General features: G+C 33.9%; 2 protein-coding genes across 3 annotated transcripts; one reads left to right on the forward strand and one right to left on the reverse strand.

Moving 5' to 3' along the window:
- The first annotated feature begins 10870 nt into the window (after window positions 1-10870).
- LOC108460768 (uncharacterized) lies at window positions 10871-16270 on the forward strand. Of its 2 annotated transcripts, none has more exons than XM_017760404.2 (4): window positions 10871-11370; window positions 13407-13682; window positions 14028-14165; window positions 14548-16270. In XM_017760404.2, the coding sequence occupies exons 1-4, from the start codon at window positions 11068-11070 to the stop codon at window positions 16093-16095; spliced, it is 2265 nt and encodes a 754-aa protein (XP_017615893.1). In that variant the 5' UTR covers window positions 10871-11067; the 3' UTR covers window positions 16096-16270. The 2 variants fall into 2 exon arrangements, with proteins under 2 accessions (XP_017615893.1, XP_052883042.1); XM_053027082.1 differs by lacking the exon at window positions 10871-11370 and adding an exon at window positions 13012-13165.
- Window positions 16271-16281: 11 nt separating this feature from the next.
- LOC108460769 (uncharacterized) lies at window positions 16282-18412 on the reverse strand. Its single transcript, XM_017760405.2, has 4 exons — window positions 18027-18412; window positions 17535-17678; window positions 16746-16951; window positions 16282-16570 (listed from the first exon to the last, which is right to left on the reverse strand). Exons 1-4 carry the CDS (start codon window positions 18266-18268, stop codon window positions 16416-16418), a joined length of 747 nt encoding a protein of 248 aa, XP_017615894.1. The 5' UTR covers window positions 18269-18412; the 3' UTR covers window positions 16282-16415.
- Window positions 18413-20035: the final 1623 nt, after the last annotated feature.

Here is a 20035-nt window from a genome sequence, read left to right on the forward strand (position 1 = left end):
CGATTCACTTCGCAGTTCTTGTTCTTTGCTGTTATAAGAATTATTTTCAATAATTTGTTAAAAAATTGCTTAACAAATGGTTAGGGGAGACAAAAGATCTAGCAAAACTTAAGAAAAAGGTGATGGTCATACTGGTTGTGCTCTATTTATAAAAGCGACAAAGATGCAGGAAATAATTACAGTGAAGTTTGATAAAGCTGTTGCAATGAGGTCCGGAAAGGGTAATGATAAGCCTGCTGTCAGTCTTAGTTATTAGTGTTTCACGATCCATCAAAAGATGAAAAACTTACTATTATCCCACGGTTTACTCATGAAGCATCACAAGTACGAATTTAGTATCCTAAAAGGGTAACATCATGGTAGCGAAGTGTTCAGCTCATACTTTATTAGTGAGAGGCCAGGATTCTATCTTTCATTGTTCCTACATGAAGCGAGTTTTACTATTCCCTTCCTAAATTTCACTTAGGACATTCAGTACGACTTCCACATGGCACTATATCAAGTGACGGGTCTCTCCTAGTGGTTACTTTTTCTTTTTCTTTTCACCATGTATCTTAAGAAAGGAATATATCCCTTCGATTAGTTGTTTTGATATATGTTTTCTTGAGAAAGTGGAACGAAGACTAATTCCCTAGGTTGTTCGAGTTTAAGCCTCAAACATCTTCTTCCTAGATGAAGAATTTATTCTACGACGAGAATGTGACAATACCAGTTGATTATAGTAAGTACATTTTCATAGAACTAAAGTTCAGAAGGAGATTTGGTTTTCTTATCAAATGGATTCGCCCCTTTACTAGGACTTGCTATTACCGTCTGCGCTTACAAAATATTCCTAGTGGTTCTCATTATTTCAAGATAATTAACTACAAGGAGATATTGGTGGTCCCTCTTGAGATTTCTTTGAGAAGTGTCTTCAAGTATTGTCATCGGGGAAGGGTGTTAATGGGTACACTATCCAAGATAAAGTGAATGGCTTTGAGAACAATGGAACTATGCCCCTAATTTCCTATGCTTTTCCTTTTCATTTCAAATTTGGGATAGCTAGATGTCTTCAGAGGGTGACTTTGGAAACTATCTATTATATTAGCAAGTTGTGCCGCCTACCTTATTGCGAGTAGGAGGTACCACCAGGTACTAGCCAAATCATTCCTCTGCTCTGAGATGATCGCCACATAAATGCTTTAGAGTCTCTCTCTTTTGGTGACGATGAGTCTGGTAATGATTATTCAGATAGCCATTTTATTATCATTATTATCTACTTGAAATTAATCATTATACTGATTACATTGTGCAGGTAGAATTTCTTTGTCTGGTTCAAAAAGACCAAAGGAAAGTGTTAATGACTCTAATAGGAAACGAGCAAGAGAAGATTTGTTTAGAAGGGGGATTTTTATTAGGCTTGCTAGAATAATGATTCATGACCTCACCGGATCTGACAATATAAAACAGTTCGTTTTTCAGTGGTGTTGAAAATAATGGTTTCAAAACCACAATTCTGATGTATAAGTCTGTATGTATTAATTATTTAATATTACAAGGTCATTAGTATCGTATTAAATTTTGGTCCAGTAATTTAAATGTTTAGATAGTTAATTAAGTAAAAAAGACTAAATTATAAATGTTGCAAAAATAAGCCATTAATAAATTATATGTGTTAAATGGATATTTAAACATGAAGTGAGGGTCTTACAAGGTAATTAAACCTTATTTAATATTAATGGATGGTAGGTAAATGAAAATGGATTAAAAATATGAAGTAATGACATTTTTGTAATTAAGTTGAAACTAAAACAAAAGAAAATGTAGAATGGTGTCATCTTTTCATTTCTTCTTTAATGTTGGTTGAACCTCCATGGGAAGAATTGGGGGAGCTTTGTTTTGAGTTCATGCTTGCATGTAAGTGTTTTCTTGGTCTGTTTTTCATAAATTTTACGTTTTTGAGATCGTTGTATTGATATTTAACTAGTTTAAGGACTAATTTGTGAAGTTTCCAAAGTTTAGAACCATTAATGTTCTTGAAGTATTTTTTATGTTTGTTCTTGAGCATGAAGCTTGATAATAATTTTGATCTAATTTGTAAAGTGATTTTTAGTAATTTTCATGTTCAGTGACTAAATAAAAAATAAACTAAAATAGACATGGTTTTTCTTGATAAATCTAGAATTTTAGGGTTATTTTAAAATGGTTAAAACCTAGGTGAAAAGGGTTTAAAGTTTAATTATGAGAAATAAGCTTGTTTTGGACTTAAAGACCAAATTGATTAAAGTGTAAAAATTTGGGACAAATGCGTAAAATTGTAAATAAGAAGTCATATGTATTAAATTGAATAATATATGAAATTGAGGCTAATAATTTAAATAAATTATATTATAAATCAAAAACAAATTGATAACCGAGGAAAAGAGAAAGTTGTGGTTTAGTCTCTGAACTCTTATCATTGCTGCAGTTTAGCTTTGGTAAGTTTGTTTGGTTTATTTTGATAAATTTTACAATATGAATTGAATGAGAATTTAGTTGTTGATTGTTATCTTAAATATTTCGATGTTAAATTAGTATGCATAGGAATAATAAACAGTTGGACCTTAGTTTAGTAGTAATATCTCTTGAGTCGATGAACATAGGATAGAGTACGATTGGCATGCCAATAGGTTATAGTGCATGCGGTACGGGGATTGTTTTGAGATGAGACGATAATTCCTAACCCGTGATTTTACACTTAATATACTGTAGTCTAGCATTTGTTGAGGACTATCATAATATATTATAGTGATTCTGGCATATTACTGGGGACGGAAGTAAAGCCTTTGGGCTTGGCACTTAATGCATAGGTGTGTTTTTGGTGGGATAATAGCCTACAGGCTAGGCACTTGGTGCTAAGATGTGTTATTGGTTGGATTGGCTTGTTTGAGCATTTGGCGTGTTTCAGATAGATAACTGTGTACTCATATCCGTATATCGTTCATCAGGCAATGTTTCTTATGTTAAATGTCTTGTTGTTAAATTCGTTGGATGATTATTCATGAATTTCTTGATAGCATTGTGGCTTGTTAATGACTGATCTCGTATGGGTATCTCGTACTCGTTTGTATATATATGCTCACCTGTTATGGATTGTGGTTAACAAGAAATTTTGACTTTTTAGTATTGTTATGTTTAGTTCGGTAAGTTTTATCGTCTTAAGCATCGAACTTACTAAGCTCTATAGAAGCTTTCTCGTGTTATTTATCTTATTTCCTTGTAGATAACGTTTTGTGGAGTTGGGCGATCAGATCAACTTGAAGATCACACTAACCAGATATATTTTGGTATACTTTGATATGTTTATCTTGGGTTATATGGCACGTAATAGTTGTTTTGTATATGTTTAGATACTTATTACAAATATTAGTTTAGATACTTATTACAAATATTATATTTTAAGCTTGGTATAAGCTTACTTATGTAGGTGCCTTTAATCCTGGTGTGAATATGTTCATATAAATTTGTTTTGGTCATGTGATATAAATCTTATTTAAGTGTTTGAATCATGGTATGAATGAATGTGAATGATTAAGAAGTAATGATAAGTTTGGCATGAGTTATATATATGAACTTATGAATTTGAATGTAAATTAGTTTATGTGTCATGTGAATTGAGGTTGATAATTGAATTATGGTGTCAATTAGGACACATTGGTTAGGCACTTAGGTTGATTGCTTTGGCATGTTTTAGGCTTGTTTAAATGTGTTTTTGAAGTATGGAAATGGCTGATTTTGATTTGGCTTGGAACCAATGTGTTGGATGAAAGTTTTACCTTGTTTTGGAAGCTTTTTAAGGTGCACACGGCCTGGGTTATGCCACACGGCCATGTGTCTTATTAATTTTTAGGTGTAGGATTTTTCACACGATCACAGTTAGTTACACGGTCTGGCCACACGGGCGTGTGGGGAAGACACACGACCTGGGCTATTCCACACGGCCTGGCCATACGACCGTGTGACCATTATTTCTAAAATTTTCAAATTTTTGGATATTTTTCTATTTTGATATAAATTAGTCCCGGATTATTCCCAAACTATTTATAGGATCCCATAAGCTCGACTTAAGGCCCGTAAGTGTATTTGTACATTGATTCTTATAAATTATTGAACGTTATCATTTATTTTATATTTCTACTTCTGTTTAATGATAAACATCTTAATTTGTAAAATAATGCTTCGTAACCTCAATCTGATGACGGAGACGGGTTAGGGGTGTTACACCATACCTCTCGTCATTTGGTTGTTTCGGGTAGGTAGTCTCATCCTATTCCCGAGGCTTTTCCTCATGTTACTCTTACTAGATCTTCGACGTAAGTTTCGAATCGAATCTTAAGGGTTGCTGGTGCACAATCGGGGGGCCATAGTTGTAACACTCCTAACCCGTATCTGTTGCCATAATAAGGTTATGAGGTATTACTTGACTGAACAAAACTTCTATAAGGTCAAAGATACTCACTATCAAAACATAACCGAATATCTAATAACAAATTAACTACTGTCAAGTTATAACTAAAAGATTTCACCACATTAGTTCAATTATAAGGCTTCTCTAAACAAAATGAGCAAGCCATCTTCGCATGGCTATAATGTATACAAAGTCGAAATATCATTCTACCTATAGTCTATCCTATACATGCCTTAAACCATGATGATATACAATCTTCTCAACTCATATAATGACTCGATAGTGTGATGATATCTCCGGCCCTTCCAACTCGAGCTAAAGTATAAACCTATAAGAAATGGAAAAGAGAACACGGAGTAAGCTTCAATGCTTAGTAAGTTTTAAGCAATGCAAACAATTAATTTACTTATAGATCGATTATTTCAAATTTTCAATAAATCATTCCTAGATAATTGCCATTTTGGCCAAGTATCCATGAACATAATGCATATTTAGCAAATTCACCTCACTTGAATCTGAACTCAATTAAAACCAAATATTGAAATCACAAATAAGATCATAAGAACTCGAAAAGCATCTCATTAACAAGTTTTAACCATGTTTGCAACAAAATCACAAATTCACTACAAGCTGTCTTCCTGAGCAACAGTCACTAAATTATTTATAACTGGATATAAGAAATTCCAAATCAAGTGCCATTAATTTTCCCTGAAATTAGACTCATATATCTTCCATCCATCAAATTTTCATAATTTTTGGTTTGACCAATAAATACCAGATTTTTATTGAAGTTTCCCCTATTTCACTGTTTGACTATTCTGACCACTCTTCACTACGAATCAATTTTCTTATTATACAGAATTCAAAATATGTTATTGTTTATTTCATTTGAAACTAGACTCATTAAGGAGTCTAAGGATATAAATTTTATCTTATAACCATTTTTTTAGGATTTATAATGATTTTCTGAAAACAGAACAGAGGACCTCGAAGTCATTTTGACTCTATTCCACGCCACTTCAAATATCTCATTATTGGAAATTCTTTTGCTCACACGATTTCTTTTATAAGAAACTAGACTCATTAAGATTTCATGACATAATTTATTCAGCTTCTAACTCAACTCCCACAATTTATGGCGATTTTCCGAAATCACGTTACTGCTGCTGTCCCAAGCAGATTTATTACCCATTCTTGCATTCATATTATTTAACATGTATATCACCAAATCAATCTCATATAACCTTTCACCATAACCGAATACACACATACATATATGAGATTTTCACATATACTTCTCATTTCTCAATCATGATTCAATTCCGATCAATCTAACATATAAAAGTATATAATACATACCTGATCAGCTTAATGTATTTGACATATTCAATGGTAGTTTACTACGAACATTCGAAATCATAATCTTACTCCAATCATCGGCATTAAGTCTGCTAGGTTTAAAACCCAAATCCAATCACCACCACAAAGCATGCGGGACTTTAAGCCCGAATATAATACCAGCACAAAGCCTACGGGACTTTAGCCCGGATATAACACCAGCACGAATGCCTTCGGATCTTAGCCCGGATATAACACCAGCACGAATGCCTTCAAGACTTAGCCCGGATATAACACCAGCACGAATGCCTTCGGGACTTAGCCCGGATATAATTCTCCATTATCATGCACATATATATATATATCATAACACATTAGCATTTTATTTGCATTACTTGAACACAAGCACAACGTGCTTATCAACCATTCCACTTTCGGCTCAATAGCCACATACAAAGAACACGATTTCGTTTCGCTATCCAACATGATTTCTATAACCATTCGGCTACAAGTCATATACACAAATTATTTATCCCACTACGTAATTCAAGTAGAACCAATAGGTCACAATTTATTTATTATGCTTATATACCATGATTTTATCAAATCATAAGCTAAGTTTCATTACTCAAAGACTTACCTCGAGTATATTTGAACAGTTACGGATAGGCTACTCGATTGCTTTCTCCTTTCCCTTATCTGATTTCGATCCTCTTAGCTCTTGAGCTTAATTTAAACAAATAAATTTATTTAATTATTTATCAATTGAGCAATTCAATTTAATGCATGTATATCGTACAATTAAAGTACAATTGACCTTATTAACTACTATTTTAACATCATGCATATGCTCCACTCATTACAACCGAACATATTACTAGCTAATCACCTTGAAATTTCGAGTTTCATAAACATCACTTAATTTCATATAATAATACATATCATCCAAGGTCGACACACAAGTCAAATGCATCACTCAAAATGCTAAAGTCCAATTAAGTCTACTATTATAGCATTATCAAATTTGTATACTTGGTAAGTCACAATCGAATACATTCGGCAATATGTATCGGTTCAAATATTTCTTTTAACATTAAACTCGGCTTATAACCTTCCCCATTTTAAAAACATTCTCCACTGACTAGACATGTTTACAAGCCTAAGCCGAATATCATTTAGACATTTGAGAAATCATTTCTCAACTCAACTTAATTGTATATACCTCTCTCAAAACATTCTCACCATTTTATTATATAATTTAAAACCTTTGTTCAAAATAATATTCACTATAATATTAGGGCCGAAATCTTCAATTAGCTAACATAGCCTCTTAAATTCAATATAATCATATATATATATATATATATATATAAAACCTAAACCCCTCTCTTAACACATAATTCACTAACTTGGAATTCATTTCCTAATTAATTTTTAAATTTTTTTTTTTTACTCCAAAGCCGAATGCCACTCAAGCCTTAAGCTCATGATCTTTTCATTATTAAGCAAGTGTTATAACACAACTAACATCCATTTTCAATTTGAACATCAACATAAAAATATTAAACATGAAAATTCATAGCTGAAAGTTATTTAACTTAAGCTACCCTTATATTTTTACTTATCACTTCATACCATATTATCAAAATGACTAATTATACTTATATAATTACTATCAAAGCCGAAACCTATACATAACATTATTCAAGATTTATACCCTTAAATTCATTTACAAAGCCGAACCTCTTGATATGAAAATCTCTAATTATTTCATACAATCACCCAACGGTATTTGTTCTCATTTAACACTAAGAAAAAAAAAACAAAAGGTTTATTCATGTAACTCAACAAGTCCAAATTCATCCCTTTCACATATAAATGCTAACAATCAAGTATTAACTAGCTCAAACTCCATTAAACCATAAGAACAACAATCCATTCACTTCAATTTCTCCTATGGCCGAATGCTCAAAACACCACACAACTAAAAATTTTGTCATGGGCTAAGTAAGGAACTTAATACCTAACTTAAAATATGCTAAAAATCCAAGAGATAACATGAATTACTTACCTTATTTAAGGCTTAAAATCACCGAATGATTTGCCCCCTTTTCTTCTTTAAAATCGGCTAAGAAGGAACAAGGATGAACACATTGTTTTCTTCACCCTTTTTCCCATTTTTATTTCTTATTATTCTATAATATAAAGCCATTTAATTAAAATAATGTTAATATAAAATTCATATATTATATGTTAACTAATAACATGGTTACCACTATCTAAAATGGTTAATTTGACATGCAAAACCATTCCTTTCAATACATGCATTAATAGACCATTATAAAATTAGCCTATCACATTTCAAAAGTGTCTCACATAAGTCCTATTAAATAAATTCACATACAAATGACCAAATCAAAGCATGAAACTTTTACACATGCATTTACTCACATCAAAAACATAGAATATGACATTTAATTATTTTTATAACTCGATTTTGTGGTTCTGAAACCACTTTCCGACTAGGGTCAAATTAGGGCTATTACAATAGTATTCAATTAAAGGGTCCTACACAGGCTTCCTCGAGCCACACACCTGCGGGGAACCATAGTATTCAATTAAAGGTGTGTCTCAATGTGAGAGGGAGTAGTGGCAAAAGAAGAAGAAAGAGTACATTAATATAAATAATGCCCTCACAAGGTTAGATAGGAGGACTCGGTCTTTGAATGGGGTGAGAACTCGTTGGAGGGAAGAGATAAAGAAGCGAGTGGAAATAAAAAAGGTCCTAGATATAGTGGAAGCAATTATACCTGTTATTGTTGTGCATGAGGTACTTGCTACCATGCAAGTGGCTTGCTTGGAGGATTATCACCTTGGTTTTGATATATATTACCCTTACAGACCTAAATAGGAGAAGTTATGTGATTATATCAGGATGTGAGTGTACTACGGGAGGTGTTCTCATTGGAATCCATTTTCTTGACCCTAAGGATGCTGTTGTAGTGACTCAGTTTTCAATGGTGTCGTAAAATTCAGTTTTAGAATAAATTACCATTGTTGAAAGTTCAAATGAAATTTGAATGTTTAAGCTTAAAAATCATGCATGAGTAACACTAGCTAGTTTATGTGGAAATATGTTACTATTGTAAGCATAAGTGTTAAATTGAACTTGAATTAAACTTAGACTAAATATTTAATTTTGGTATCAGTAAGGACTAAATTGTAAAGGATATAAACTTTGAGGGTTGAAAATGAATAATGGTTATAAGAGGCCCTTGTATTATATTTATCAAGCCGGATTTAAATTTGATCGGGTAATTGTGGTAGTTTTTAATACCTTGAGGTACGAGTGTATTCTGGTGTGGTTGGTGGGATAGGTGCACTTGTGCCCGGTTAGCATTTTTATGTGTATTTGGTGTGATAGTGAATTGTTCTGAGTATTTTTATTATATCTGATTTGGGTAATAGGGACTCTAATGTAACAATGATATATTGAACATGTATTGTACTGGTATGAGATATCGAAGGTAACATGAGATATGATTTTGATATGTTAAACTAGATGCAAATACTCTAAGGTTGGAAATTATATCCAAAAATTGACTAAAGCATTATTGTGAATAAAATGAAACGATAAGTAAACTATTGGTATATATATGTATCTATGATATTAATGTGAAATGATTAGTTGGTTATCTTGAATTATCATGTTATTTATGTTAATTTGGTTTTGTTATGTTTATATTTGAATTCGAATTATGTTAACACCACTGAGTAATCATTACTCAGCGTACAAATTTATTTGGTTTTGTGCATAGGTCTCGGATAAAGCTAAAGAAATTTTGCAGTGGAGCATCCAACTCTCAAACTAAGCTTGGAAGCCATTACAATCCTATTTTATATGTAAATATTGGAAAAAATCCGATTTAAAAATGGTTTTTTGTCACAGGGGAAATTAAAAATTTGAAAACCGAGTCGGTTTGTGATATTTAGAGCAATAAAATTTTCTTGAAGAGTATTGTGCTTTGTGTGAGACAATACTAGACATTCATGGATTTCAACCAAACGACCTTCTCCACTATTCTCGTACCACGAATTAGTTTGAGTGTGAGCTCAAACAATCACGAATCAAACACAAAATCAAAAATAATTTTCTTACTTTTAGTAGGAAAGTAAATCTCTCTATAGAAATAGGTAGAATTGTTATTTCCAAAAAATTGAATTTATACTTAGAAAATAAATTTTGAATATTTTCGAGCAGAATAACAATATCTCAAAATTTTGTATGTGCTTTTTTAGCCTTACCAAAACAATCTATTTATAGGGAGAGATTGAAGAATCTTGGTTGAATTAGTGCAATACAAATAATATTTATCTAAGAGAAAGATAAGTCACCTAGTTCTATTAGGAGAGAGGTGTGGCTAACCCTAGTTAATGATTGCTGTCCCTTATACACATTATAAAAGGGTTTTGGACCTCTCTTATATTGGATCAAATTATACATGCTTCTTAACTTTTAACCTAGCATTTTATAATTTAATCGAATATCTTTTCTATTTCTCAAAATAAATATTATTTATTAAATTAAATTTTCAATTAAATAAAATTTTCAAGCTAATTCTAATTTCGTTAAAGTCATGATAACTTTTTGTAAAAAATTTATGAGAATATATTTAATTTTTATATTTAATGGATTCACGATGACCAATTAATTTAATTCTATTTTCAAACTTCAATTATTAAAAATAATTTGAAAAAATTAAGGTCATTTCTATACTTAGTGAGAATCATCGATGTAACCCATTTATCTAATTTTATTATTTTTATCTATTTTTGTTCATTTAATTCTAAATGTAATTCGTTTGTGATTTTAGTGAGCTGGCGGGAAACGATTAGACATATATATATATATAATTAGAGTTAAAATATTTTATAATTAAGTTTAATTATTTATCTTTTATAAATATGTGGATGGATTTAGAAAAATGCCCACGTAAGAAACCAGGGCCTACCTCACAACTACCATTAAAGTTTCTACTATAATCGGTATTCAAACAGTTCATTCTTATATTTTTACCATTTAATGCGCTAAAAAAAGCATAATAAGTAAATAAATAAGCTGCCTTCCTCGCGTCAGTATCTGGCGCTCACTTCTTTTAATTTTTTTTTTCTTTTTTGTTAATATTTTAAACCCATTCAGTGTCTCTCTCGAGCTTAGCGTTTATATCCTCGTATGCCATCTCACACCTGAAACTTACATCGACTTCTCGGTGTTACCTTAAAGAAACCGAAGCTTGTAAACAATGACGGTGTTTTCCGGCAGTAGACAGGTGGTTCCCGTCGACTACGAGGGTGAAGTTTCTCAGCGTCTCCTCGACGCTTCGTTATCTGGCGATCTGAAGTCCGCTCTTGAATGTCTCGCCGATCCTTTCGTCGATGTCAACTTCGTTGGTACCGTTTGCTTGAAAACGAGGAAGACCGAAGTCGTTTTGAGAGAAGAATCCGCGGCTGAGGTCCGCTTCGAGTATGAAGAGTTTAAAACTGATGTCACCGCTCTTTTCCTCGCTGTTCATGTTGGAAATCTCGCTCTCGTTAAGAAACTATTGGTAATGCAGTAGAAAACTTTCGTTTTTCTTTTCTCTTTTTGTCGATCGGGATGTAATTCAAACTGTTTTACCCACGTCGCGTTTTTTCTGTGATGTTTTTCTCGTTTTGATGATCAAATTTGAAGTCTTACCGTTTTTCTCTTTTTCACTTTAAATTTCAGAATTTTCACCTGTCTTATTTCCCTTGTCGTTTTGCTTGGGATTCTCAAGCGTTTTAACCTCTTCTGCCTTTCGGTTATCTTGAGTTGGGTTTCACAAAAAAAACTTTAACTAATTTTGAAGATTCAATTATTTTTAAAAAGGTTTTGTTGAATTTTTTTAAATGTTTTGGAAATCAGTAACTTGTCACGAGAGTTAGATCGCTGCTTCTAAAGTCCCTAATTTTGACAGCATTGTCGAAAGTTTAGTAGTAATACACCAACGGTATCAAGGAGTGATGTGGTGATTTACTGATTTTGAAGCGTTTCACATCCACTCTCTGAAACTCCATGCTTTGCGACTAGAAAAAAAGTTGGAGTGGATATGATACTCACTTCGAAACAAAATTTTCAAATTCAAATTTCAATCGAATGGTAGTTTGGTGATTTCCTAATCTTTTTCGAACTGCTAAAAGAATTTAATATTTAAATTGCTCGTAATTTCCTTTCCTTAGATTCTTTGATATAATTATATTCTGACGCTTTTTCCATTTTTTGATTTTCTCAAATTGAGGAAGCTAAGGTTACATCTTATTCAAAAAAATTTTGTCTTGCTCGCTTTATTGCTTTTCTCCTGCTCCGGTCCCAAAATTTAAATCGTCACAAGTTACATTAACAATGCCTAATTACGAGATTACCGTAAAATAATGAAATGAAAATTTATAGATTTAAGTAAGCTTCCTTAATTCACGGTGGTAATTCCACTTATTTTTCCTTGAATCTTTACCGAGAATTCCGGATATGGGCAATAAACTATTCCCTTGATTTGAATACATGAAGTAAATGTTTGTGATACGCATGTCTTTTATATTTTATTTATAAACAATAAATGCGTTGATGAATTGTAGAAATTCTTGTAATAACACCTCATTGCTTATGGCTGAAACTGAATAATGTCTTGGTAAATTTGAGATTGCTGCATCGTAGTAGCTTCTTTTCTGGGTAGCTGCTAATCTCTTTTGTCAAGAGAACTCTGACTAGGCGATTCAAGCATTTCAGTTCATTTTCAGCTTATCTTTTGTTAAATCAGATGAACCTGTTTCTGGACTTTGATGTGGAAGTTGCGTCAAAGAAGTTGCTATCTGGATTGGCAGTGCGAAGATAGGCTGTCCTAGATCCAGTTTTTTGTTTTCGCCTGTCATTTCCATTGCTTATCGGTTTGATAATTATGCGTTTCTCTTATGGATTGAAGGGCAATTAGTCCAAGATATTTAGTGTTCAACTAGATTCAGAGGTGTCCCGTTTTCTCTTCATCAACATGGTTTTTCTTTTCAGAAGTAAATTCAGTAGAGATTTTTTTTTTTTAGAAAGACAGTTATAATTTGTGATATTTTATTTTGCATTAAGTTGGAAAATTTTTTATTTCTTATACTAGGAGGATGTAAATTAATGTAGCACTCGAAAATAAGCAAGAGGGATAGTTTTATTGATTCCCCGGGACGAGAAATATGCTCTGTGAGCCCCATACTGAGTTGTCACTGACTATTGGCTTGAGTTTGAAGTACAAAACAGTACACGATGCATCCCCCATCCCCTCTTTGATTGAATTCTTTGTGCATTTCTTGAAGAACGTTCCATGATTCTCTGTCTATGAATCAGTGTTGTTCCCTTCTTTTTCTTTCCCAGTTTTTGTTTGTCTGTGGCAGTGTATTAATTATTTTATTTTATTTTTATGAAGATTGAAAAATACTTACCATGCTAGTGGTAAAGTACAAGAATGATTGTAAACTTTAACTCCAAAAAGAAGTCTTCCGTTTAAATTCCTTTAAAATATCAAAATGAAAACAAAAAAAACCGTTTGTATTATGGACTAAAATTTTGTACACTTTTGGATGACAGAGCATAGGAGCTGATGTGAATCATAAACTCTTCAAGGGCTTTGCAACAACAGTAGCCGTGAGGGAGGGCCGACTTGAGATTCTGGAAATATTACTTAAAACTGGGGCTTCTCAGCCAGCGTGCGAGGAAGCTCTTCTGGAGGCAAGCTGCCATGGGCAAGCAAGGCTAGCAGAATTGCTCATGGGCTCTGATTTAATTCGACCACGTGTTGCAGTTCAGGCTCTCATCACAGCATGCTGCAGGGGGTTTGCGGAAGTGGTCAACACTCTCATGAAGGTAAAACCGTCATTCTCGCTGAATCATGCGCATCACTTTACTGCAACTTCATGAGCTCTAAAACTCACTAAAATAGAAGTGTGATGGGGGAAGTTCCAACAATTTTTATGGCAATACCAGATGGCAAAACAAATAGGAGATGCCGGGACCAGGACATTTTATCGTCCTGTAATAAAATTGACTATAAGTTGGGTGATTGGCATGAATGCCCTTATTGCTGATTTAGCTAACAGATTTCTGGTGTTATTTAGTTGATCCTCCAAGGGGACAAAGACCGGGAATATTACCTAGCTCTTTGATTTAAATTTTATATGATAATCTAATGGCTCTTCTGCTCTATAACAGTGTGGTGTTGATGCAAGTGCAAGTCATAGACAGCTCCTCCGGTCGTCTAAACCTTCCTTGCACACAAATGTTGACTGCACAGCACTTGTTGCTGCTGTGGTTAGTAGGCAGGCCTCCGTTGTTCGCTTGCTTCTACAGGTGATCTAATAATTTAGTGTGCTGTATGATTTACACAACTTTCTCGAACTCTGAAATAAATGCTTTTACATAATTAACCACTACATGGTTAAGTGGGTTCGTGCCACTTATTGTCCTTCTGATAAATCAGAAAGCTTTTTAGACTTTTTCCTAATTTTACATTTGCATATTCAAATAATTGAATCCATCTGGATCTAGTCAAACTTTCTTGTAGTCTGTTTCAATTAAGAATAGTTCATTTTAGCAAGATAGTTTACAATTCCCCGGATTAATTGACAAGAGAGTTTAAAGAGTTGTATTGGTTAAGCAGTCCTCTACTGTTATTTCTTGCCTTGTAAACTACTTAGACTCGTTATCTTATTTATCCAAAATCTTGAAACAGGCTGGGACACAAATCGATATTAAAGTAAGTCTGGGAGCATGGTCATGGGATACGACTACGGGTGAAGAGTTTCGAGTGGGTGCAGGATTGGCTGAGCCCTATGCCATCAGTTGGTGTGCTGTAGAATATTTTGAAGATAGTGGTGCCATATTACGGATGCTCCTTCAGCACCTTCCCCTTGAGACACTTCATCATGGAAGAACCCTCCTCCACCATGCAATTCTTTGTTGCAATGCAGGAGCAGTGAAAGTTCTCTTGGACTGTGGTGCAAATGTAGAATGTCCAGTTAAAACCCTGAAAACCGAGTTCTGTCCAATTCACATGGCTGCCCGTCTTGGCTTGTCAGCAGCCCTTCAATCCCTCATTGATGCTGGTTGTGATCTGAACTCCAAGACAGATTCTGGTGACACAGCTTTGATGGTTTGTGCAAAATTCAAGCATGAAGAATGCGTTGAAGTGCTGACAATGGCTGGTGCTGACTTTGGCTTAGTTAACGTCTGTGGTCAGTCAGCTGGTTCAATCGCTAGATCAAACCAGTGGTCCCTCAGTTTTCAGCAAGCAGTGCTTGATGCAATCAAGGTTGGAAAGATCCCCAAGTCAAGCAACGTTTCAGTTTTTTCTCCTTTAATGTTTGTCGCTCAAGCAGGCGATGTTCAGGCTCTAAAAGCTCTGATAGGAAGTGGAGAAGCTAATATTGATTATCAGGATGATAAAGGTTTTTCGGCAGTAATGGTTGCAGCCTTGAAAGGTCACGTTGAAGCATTCCGTTTGCTAGTCTATGCCGGGGCTGATGTTAAGCTGTTAAACAAATCTGGTGAGACCGCTTTTACGTTGTCCGAACTGAATCAGAACCGTCACCTCTTTGAGAAGGTGATGCTTGAATTTGCACTTGAAAAGGGCAATCGCAATGCCGGAGGCTTCTATGCTTTGCATTGTGCAGCACGGCATGGAGTATTGGATGCTGTTAAATTGTTGACAAGCAGAGGCTATGATGTAAACGTCCCTGATGGAAATGGCTATACTCCACTTATGTTAGCAGCTAGGGAAGGTCACGGTTCCATGTGTGAGCTCTTAATCTCACATGGCGCAAATTGTTATTTCAAGAATACTAAAGGGGAAACCGCACTCTCTCTTGCCAGAAAAATCGTAGGCCTGAAAAACGATGCAGAACGCGTGATTCTGGACTCACTTGCTCGCACGCTCGTTCTTGAAGGCACCTCTGTAATGAAGCATACCAAGGGAGGAAAAGGAAATCCACATGGGAAACAAATGAAAATGGTGGGAACTACTGGGGTGCTGCAATGGGGAAAGTCAAGAAAACGGAATGTGATATGCCGAGAGGCAGAACTAGGGCCGAGCCAAGCCTTTGAAAGAAACAGGAGTGGAAAGGGCAACGCTAATGAGCCCGGAGTGTTTCGAGTAGTGACCACTAAGAACAAAGAGGTCCATTTTATGTGCGAAGGTGGGTTAGAAATGGCAGAGCTATGGGTGCGAGGAATTAAGCTTGTAACAAGGGAGGCTATATTCGGCAAACAACCAGAAAGATAGATAAATAGAGATGAACTAGAGAGAATTGATAGAATTGTATTTGTATAGATGCTTGTAGAGCTTTACTTCTTTGTCTTGACGTAGTTTGAACGCTTGATACTGGGTTGCAATGTCAATGCCCTGCCTGATTTACGGTATCGGTTTTCAATGCGAAATTGAGAATTGGAGCTAAGAATTGCATCCCAATTTGTTGGAAACATGATAAAGATGTTATAACAAATACAATACCATTTGTTCCTGAAGCAGCAAAGAAGCCACTCTCTGTCAATGGTAATCATTCTTTTACCAATCAAAAGAAATAAAATCAACTGACCAAACATTCAATCACTTGAAGACCCATCATCATCATGATCTTCATGCTCCTTAACAACTTTCTCTATGAACCTCTTTCGAACTCCTTCGAGAACAGATGCATTGCTCCCACTTTGACCATCATTCAGTACAGGATCTGATTGACAAAGAACTAAGGCCACACCTATATCACATACAAATGAGGAACAAAATTATGTTGAAATCGGATTGAGATATGGAATTTCAATTAAAATGGCTGAAAAGCAAAAGAAAGACGAAGAAATGTGCAAAACAAGGATCGAAGAGCAGTAAACATAATTTATTTAAAAAACAAGTGAATTCCTTCACATATAGCAAACCTTCAGGCGTGCATCTGCGGCCAAAACTATGCAAGCCTACATAATTTGCTTTCACCGCTCCGTTGTTATACACCAAGAGTGTGGGAAGATTACGATCTGGGTAGTTAGGAATGCAATCTGTAGATATTATCTTGACAAACTTTGTTGCAGGGTATTTAACTGCCAATTCTTCCAAACACTGCAAGAGCAGCCCACACTCTGGAAATCTATAAGAGATGTCGGTAAAGAAGAAAATCAGTCAATGCAAGGAACCTGTCAACTCTCTTAAACTTAACGGCATGGCATTAACACCAATTTTATATGAGCATGAGCATCCATACATTTCATGGTTCCAAGTCTCAGTTTTCATTCTAAGTTTATTGAATTTTGAAGATAACTATAGAATATAGAGCAAAGACAAGGGAAATGTGCAACATCGATGCAAAAGTTATGGAAGAAAGATCATTTATAAATTTCATGGTTCACAAGTCGTGGATTTATTCGCATTTATAAACCAGTACACAGTTCCTATTGAATTTCATTGACATCCATATAATATCGAGCAAAGAAAAGGGGAATGACTTGGTTAGAATGACCAACACTTGAAGATGCAGAAAGCACCAAACATTTTACTAAGCAAATAAAGCCCATCAATAACCGAAAACCGGAACAAGAAGAGGAATAATATATTATGATGAGCATAAAAATTCTATGATGCCTATTTCGATGCATACAAAGAAACATAATTGTTACAATTTTAATAACTAATGTTAGCATAAAAAGAGATCCAACTGTTTCAAATGTTAATACCCTTCTTTGTAGAGAATGACAACAACCCAGACATCCTGAGGAGCTTGCGAAACCTCCCGTACAAAATCGGATCCGGAAATTGGCATAACCGATCCATACTTTGAAATCTTAACAGCTTTCCTCATCTCAGCCAGCCTCTTCTTTCTATCAAAACAACACCATTTTGTCAATTGAACTTCAGAAACATAGATATCAATGAAAACCCAGATTCCCATGAATTCAATCACTAGGAAAAAGTTCAATCAATCATAAATCTGTTACAAAATTAATAATCAACCTGGTATCATCTTTTAAGTTAAATAAAAACTAACTCTTTATTTTTCATCCATTTTACAAGCTATAGAATATGAAAACTATCCTTTCAACTGATATATTTAAAAAGTTTTATCTAAATGAACGAAAGCATCTATTAATTCAATTAAAAAGAATCAATAAAGTCTTAATCCTCGAAATTAAATCTGAACAAAAAAAAAAAGAGTTAAAAGAGTAAACCTGTATTCTTCAAGGAATCTATCATCATCGACATCATCTTCGATTTCTTCAAGCTCTTCTTCAGTCTTTTCATCGATCCAAGACTTGTCCTTAGGGACGGAATCCGGGTCAGGTGCGGGTTCAAAAGGGTCAGGCTTGAAAGCTGGTGGCTTTGGGGGTAAATTCCCAAGCTTTCTTTGAATATCATCCCATTGAGTGGAAGCTCCTTCGACGTCTTTGTAAACGAAATGGTAATCCGCCATTGTTTTACAGCAATCGGAGCTTCCTCTTTGGATCTCTGCCTCTAGTACGAACACAAAGGAAAGAAGAAAAATTGAAAAGGAGAACAACGATCGAGAGGTTGCTAATAGATCAAGTCAGGCCTAAGTAGGAAGGCCCGGTAATAAACCATAAGGCCGAAATTATGTTTTTGATGAATTTAGTCCCTCTTCTATTAAAAAGATTCAAATAAGTCGAAAGTATAATAGAATTAACATTTACAGCATACAAATATCTCTAAAATTTTCAAGTTCTGTTCAATTAAAAGAAGTTCATTTTCCATAAAATTTTTATAAATATTAAATTTATTTCAATTTAACTTTATTTGATTTTTTTAATAGCATAGAGATCAATTTGATTCATGTAATAGTAGAGGATTAATTTGACTATAGGGACCTCTTACATACATTCATCTTTGAATTTTATAAAATATTTTTCAATTTTTTGAATTTTTAAATAAAAATTACTTATGACAAAATGATAATGAGATTGTTAAAATATAAAATTAATTAGGATAAATTACATTATCTTATTTTATTAACGTGGTGGGAACTTAAGATTTTAATGTTAGATTACTTGAAAATATACTACTAGATTGCCTTTATTATAATATTTTTCCATGTATAAGTAAAATAACTGAAATAATTTTAGACATTATTAGCATGCAAAATATTTGTGATAAATTTCTGAATTTTATAATAAGATTAATAAAATAGCATATATCTTTTAAAATATATTTATTTTTTCTAAAAAATCAATTGCATTTATGAATATTTAAAATATATATAATAAATATGCATATTCTCAATTCAAATGTAAAGTCATGAATAAAGTTTTGTATAATTAAAGCAGATCAAATTTAAATATATAAATATTAATATAATTAAAGCCAATCTATTTTATTTAATTAAATAAAACTTATAAAAAGAAATAGTAAAATTGTGATAAAATTAATATTACTTTGAGAATCTTACATTATCTAACTGTGGTTGTAAGATTACTTCTTTAGTACCAAATTTTAGCATTGTTTAGAATGTTAAATTCCTATGTTAAGAAATATTTATGTTGAGTAATTTTGTCTCATATCTTATTAATAAGAATATTCGAATATTTATACATACTATTACTGTTCATGACATGATCTTACTATTTATGACTTAACCCCACTATTCTTAGGACCGACCCTCTGAGCGGACCTTGGGCATGCTGGGCATGCTGGACATGTGTTCCATTCTGGGTTGCCGGCTAGAGCATGCAATTTTCATCCTACAAGCTCCTTGGTAACATGCGAACAAAGACCGTAAGCCCCATTGCTATTCTTTCGTTGTTCGCCTCAAATTAATCCATCTGGTGGGTTGCTGATAGGTGACCCAGATCTTAACTGGAATTCGGGTCGGTGATTACTAATGTATAACAATCTAATTCCCCCAGTGGGCCTCAGGAGGGTTACAAAGTGACGCTTATTAGATCTATTACATCAAGTTTAAATGCAGCTTGTTGGGTATGCTACGAGCTGTGATGCGCAACGCATGTTCTGCCGCATGTACGAATAAGTTTTGTCTACTTGCATCTGACCGTTGGCATTTGAACCGTTTCCGTTTGCTTGCATCTGAATCATTGATCTTTCATGATCATGTAAAACGTCAAAATGTAGGAAGAGAAACCCCTTCTAAAAAGGGGATCTACAGAGCCTTAAGCCCCTCACTTCTAGTATTTTCAACAATCGGATTCAAGGTAACTTCGGAGAACTT

This window comes from Gossypium arboreum, chromosome 4 (assembly GCF_025698485.1).
Source record: "Gossypium arboreum isolate Shixiya-1 chromosome 4, ASM2569848v2, whole genome shotgun sequence".
In the NCBI taxonomy this organism is placed as follows: domain Eukaryota; kingdom Viridiplantae; phylum Streptophyta; class Magnoliopsida; order Malvales; family Malvaceae; genus Gossypium; species Gossypium arboreum.